The sequence below is a fragment of the Mauremys mutica genome, chromosome 9 (assembly GCF_020497125.1).
Source record: "Mauremys mutica isolate MM-2020 ecotype Southern chromosome 9, ASM2049712v1, whole genome shotgun sequence".
NCBI lineage: Eukaryota > Metazoa > Chordata > Testudines > Geoemydidae > Mauremys > Mauremys mutica.
This window is the reverse complement of record NC_059080.1, coordinates 95,281,553-95,286,908: the sequence shown is the minus strand read 5'-3', so window position 1 is coordinate 95,286,908 and position 5,356 is coordinate 95,281,553. Positions and strand designations below refer to the sequence as shown.

General features: G+C 46.2%; 1 protein-coding gene across 1 annotated transcript; it reads left to right on the top strand.

Moving 5' to 3' along the window:
- Nucleotides 1-316: 316 nt before the first annotated feature.
- Nucleotides 317-3,271, top strand: LOC123378077 (involucrin-like). The gene is made up of 2 exons (XM_045031557.1): nt 317-616; nt 892-3,271. Exons 1-2 carry the CDS (start codon nt 486-488, stop codon nt 3,140-3,142), a joined length of 2,382 nt encoding a protein of 793 aa, XP_044887492.1. The 5' UTR covers nt 317-485; the 3' UTR covers nt 3,143-3,271.
- Nucleotides 3,272-5,356: the final 2,085 nt, after the last annotated feature.

Here is a 5,356-nt window from a genome sequence, read left to right as displayed (position 1 = left end):
GCCCTTTAAATCCCGGCCGCGGCTCCGGCAGCTGGGCTGGGGCAGGGATTTAAAGGGCTCCGGGGTTCCCTCAGCAGCAGGAGCTCTGGGCCCTTTTAATTCCTGGAGGGCTGTAGTCCCTCTTCCTCATGGAGTTACATACAATCCCTGGCACACAATGATCTATAAACTTAATTCAATAAGGTATAACTTAATTAAGTAAGATTTGCCCGTGCTATTGGAGGAGATTGTCATATCTGTCACACCATGGTTGCCAAGCAGCCATTCATTCACCTCCCAGCACTGATGAGGTCATAAAGACAAACCCAACAGGAGATGAACTCACAGTTGCCATAATTATCACATTAGCTACCAGATTAGCAATCTCATCTGCTTTGAGCTGGTGTGAGAGGTCTTCAGAAACCTTTTGGTTCAAGTGGGGCAGTTAATTTTTTGTACTTTTAATTTTTTTAATTCTCAGACTTGTTTTTTTTCTGTTTGGGTGCATGAGGAATGGTGTCATTAGTGATGATTTAGCAGTGGCAACTGCTAACATGGAAGAGAGTGTGTGTCTTAAGGACAAAAGCAATTCCTGCAGGATTTTAACGTTCTGTTGTGTTTGCTGCTTTCGGAGGAGGTAAGCATGGCTGCTGTCACAAGACTATATTTGCCCCACAAATATGGTGGACAAAGGGATTTAAGCAAGCAGTCAATAGACAATTGACAATAGACAATATTGCTTACCAGACAATAGAATCCACTGTTTAGACAGTGAGAGGAGAGGAATTATACATATTATTTGAGGTCACTGTGTGGTTATTAAGCCATTAGGATATAGGATGAGGCTGGGACAAAAATATTTACATCTGCCATCCATCCCCAATTCCTAATTCCCCCCTCATATCTCTGCAGAAATGAAACAAACTCTGTACAAAGGAGGGGGAAAACGAAAAGAAATAAGAGAAATGAGGAAGAGGGCCACATTGGAGCCATACCCCTGGATAAGTCTGACAAGGAGGAGCAGCAGAGAAAGGGAAAAGACCACTGGAGCACTGTGTCCCTGGGTGAACTTGACCATGGAGATGCTGTAACTCTGGCTGCTAAACCATACAGCATGGAGACTCAAGACAGCTTAAGTACTGTGCAGTTAGATGTGCACCACAATGAACAGAAGCAGGAGCAAAAACTTCTGAGTGCAGTGTCCCTGAAGGTTCATTGTGAGGAGCAAAAAAGAAAGGACAGACAGGACTACCTCAACAACTTGTCTCTGGGTGCACGGTGTAAAAGGGGAAAGCAAGGAGGACAAGACCATGTAAGTGCTGTGTCTGAGGGAGCAACCACCAATGAAGAGCAGGACTATCAAAGTGTACCACACAAGGAGAAGCAACAGCCTATGGGAACTGAACACTTGAGTATCTTGTCTCTGGGAGTAACCTATGAAAAGGAAAAACCAGAAGGACAGATACATGTGAGCTCTCAGTGTGAAGGTGCAGCCTGCAAGGAGGAAGAGGACTACCATGGTATACCATACAAGGAAGAGCAACAGCCTATGGTGCCAGAACACCTGAGCAATTTATCCCCAGATGTAATCTCTGAAAAGAAAAAACAAGAAGAACAAGACCACGTGAGCACTGAGTCCGAGGGTGCATCCTCCAAAGAGGAGCAGGACTGTCAAAGTGTACCACACAAGGAGGAACAACAGCCTATGGGACCCAAACACCCAAACAATTTATTCCTGGGTATAACCTATGAACAGGAAAAACAAGGAGACCATGTGAGCTTTGAGTCTGAGGGTGCAGCCTACAAAGAGGAGCAGGACAGTCAAGGTGTACCATACAAGGAGGAGCAGCAGCCTGTAGGACCAGAACACCTGAGCAATTTATCCCCAGATGTAGCCTCTGAAAAGAAAAAACAAGGAGAGCATGTGAGTACTGAGTCTGAGGGTGCACCCTCCAAAGAGGAGCAGGATTGTCAAGGTGTACCACACAAGGAGGAGCAACAGCCCATGGGATCTAGACACCCAAACAATTTATCCCCGGGTATAACCTATGAACAGGAAACACAAGAAGGAGACCATGTGAGCACTGAGTCTGAGGGTGCACCCTCCAAAGAGGAGCAGGATTGTCAAGGTGTACCATACAAGGAGGAGCAACAGCCTATGGGACCCAAACACCCAAACAATTTGTCCCTGGGTATAACCTCTGAACAGGAAAAACAAGGAGAAGACTATGTGAGCTTTCAGTTTGAAGGTGCACCCTCCAAAGAGGAGCAGGATTGTCAAGATGTACCATACAAGGAGGAGCAACAGCTCATAGGATCTGAACATTTAAGTATCTTGTCTCTGGGAGTACCCTACGAACAGGAAAAAGAAGGAGAAGACCATGTGAGCTCTGAGTCTGAAGGTGCAGCCTACAAAGAGGAGCAGGACTGTCAAGGTGTACCATACAAGAAGGAGCAGCCTGTAGGACCAGAATGCCTGAGCCCTTGGTTCCTGGGTGTAACCTATGAAAAGGAACAACAGGTAGGAAAGGACCATGTAAGCTCTGTGTCTGAGGGTGCATCCTGCAGTGAGAAGCAATACTACCAAGGTGTACCACACAGTGAGCAGCAACAAGTTAAGGGACCAGAACAACTGAGTACATTGTCCCTGCCTGGAACCTCCAAGAAAGAACAGCAAGTAAGACAAGACCACTTAAATACTAGAAGCCTAGGAGCACTCTATGAGACGGATAAGCAGGTGGGACATAATCACCGAAGCAACCTGTTCCTGTTTGTGCCCTATGATGAGGGGAAACAGCAGGATGGACAGAATCACCAGAACACTATGCCCCTGAGTGTGAGTGTGTCATGCGACAGTGAGAGGGAACTGTGGGAGGGACAGGATCCGCAGAAGATCATGTCCCTTTATGTGCCATGTGAAGAAGAAGTACAGCAGGAGAAACAGGATCTTGTAAACACCATGATCCCCTGTGTACCCTGTGACAAGGGGAAACAGCAGGAGGGTCAAAATATCCTGTATACACTCTATGAGAAAGAGATGAAACAGCAGGATGGACGGCAGGATCAATTGAGCCCTATGTCTCTGTGTGTGGCCTGCAAGGAAAATGAGAAGGAAGAGGAGGAACAGAATCTCCTGAACACCACATTCCTGTATGAGCCCTAGCACGAGGAGGAGCAGAAGTAACATGACCACTGTGGACACAGCTGGACTGTAGAAAGCAGAGGACCACAGGAGAGATTAAATCACTTGTATCTTTATGAGGAAGAGGAAGAAATATAAATTATTTCTACTGAAATATGAATTGTTTGAAAGCTTTTAGCACAAAAGCACAATACAGCAAGGATGGAAGTTAAAACAAATTGGAATCAATAGTTCCAGTTATATGCTAACAGATACAATAGCTTAATACCCTACAGCAATATGGTAAAATATTAAAGGGCCTGTACCACAGGCCTTTGGCAGGGATGTATTTCTGCATTAGATAATTACAAGCCCAACATTTTCAAAAGTGGGTTCCCTAAAGTTACGCACACAAAAAAGGTGGCCTGATTTTCTGTACTGAGCAGTTGTAGATCCCATTGATGTTAATGGATGCTGCAGCCGCTCAACAATTTTAAAACCTGAAGTTAGGCACCTAAATCCATATTAAGACACCAGAATAAGTGACTGGGTGTCTGATCCTGTATCATTGAAGCTGATGAGAGTTTTGTCCTTTACTTCAATGGGAGCAAAAGCAGGCCCCTCATTTTCAATGGTATTAGCGTCCACAACTCCCACTGATTTCAATAGGGAGTGCAAGTGCTCTGCACCTGGGAAAATCTGGTCATGCAGTTAGGTGCTTAAGTGTGGTTTGAGGCATCTAACTTTTAGAGAGAGCCCCCCAAAAAATTAAAAGGTTGAAATTTCAGCAAAACATTTTCAAAAACCTGTTAAAATGTTCAGTGATAAATTGTCACCATTTCCCATCAACTTTACTGACTTTAAGGCCAGTATTTTCAAACTCAGGAGCCTAGAGACCTGATAGCATGTCACTAAAATAAGAATGTCCATGTTTCCCTGGAAAGGGAAACACAAGCCTGGTCTACACTAGGCGTTTAAACCGGTTTTAGGAGCGTAAAACCGATTTAACACCACAACCGTCCACACTAGGAGGCACCATATATCGATTTTAATGGCTCTTTAAACCGGTTTCTGTACTCCTCCCTAACGAGAGGAGTAATGCTAGTATCGGTATTAACATATCGGATTAGGGTTAGTGTGGACGCTGATCGACGGTATTGGCCTCCGGGAGCTATCCCACAGTGCAGCAGTGACCGCTCTGGACCGCAATCTGAACTCGGATGCAGTGGTCAGGTAGACAGGAAAAGCCCCGCGAACTTTTGAATATTTCCTGTTTGCCCAGCGTGGAGCTCCGATCAGCACGGGTGGCGATGCAGTCCGAAATCAAAATAAAGAAAGAGCTCCAGCACGGACCATGCGGATGTGATCACTATAAGGGCAGGCAAATCCGTTCTATCAGCGCTCCATTACAGAAGATGAAATTCAGAATCCTTTTTAAAAAATCTCCAGACAGACGCCATAGCAGGGACTCAGCGCACTGCAGCGTGACAAGTGTAACGGAAAGCCAAAGAATCAAATGGATGCTCATGGACTGGAGGACTGGAGGACTGAAGCTATCCCACAGTTCCTGCAGCCTCCGAAAAGTATTTGCATTCTTGGCTGAGCTCCAAATGCTTCTAGGGTCAAACACAGTGTCCGCGGTGGGTCAGGGCATAGCTTGGCAATCTACTCACCCCCCCACCCACCCCCAGAAGCGAAAGGGAAAACAATCCTCTGACTCTTTTACATGTCACCCTATCTTTACTGAATGCTGCAGATAGACACGATGCTGCAGCCGTCAACACAAACATCCTCACTCCCCCCATGCCATGGGTGGCTGATGGTACAAAAGGACTGGTAACCGTCCTCGTCATCAGCCTATTGGCACATGGGGCAGTAACCATGCTGACTAGCATCCGTCAGGTCAATCAAGGGCGCCTGGCCCTAATTTTTTCTGGTGGATGGTGGATGGTGCAGTATGGCTGGTAACCATCGTCATCATAGCAACAGGGGGCTGAGCTCCATCAGCCCCCACCCTTCATGTGTAAAGAACAGATTCAGTTGCCCCTGGACTAGCAGAGGGATGCTGGGCTTCTCTCCTACACACTGCTTAATGTCCTGTCTGGACTATCATATCAGCTGGAGGCTGCCTTCCACTCATTTCTCACTAACAAGTCACCATGTCTTTTTATTCCTGCATTCTTTATTACTTCATCACACAAGTGGGGGGACAATGCTACGGTAGCCCAGAAAGGCTGGGGGAAGAACGGAATCAAC

Bases quoted from the DNA above. Each gene is read 5' to 3' on its own strand.
- LOC123378077 (XM_045031557.1), top strand. From the start codon at position 486: ATGAGGAATGGTGTCATTAGTGATGATTTAGCAGTGGCAACTGCTAAC. The intron at 617-891 runs GTAAGCATGGCT...ATATCTCTGCAG, and splicing joins GTTTGCTGCTTTCGGAGGAG to AAATGAAACAAACTCTGTAC.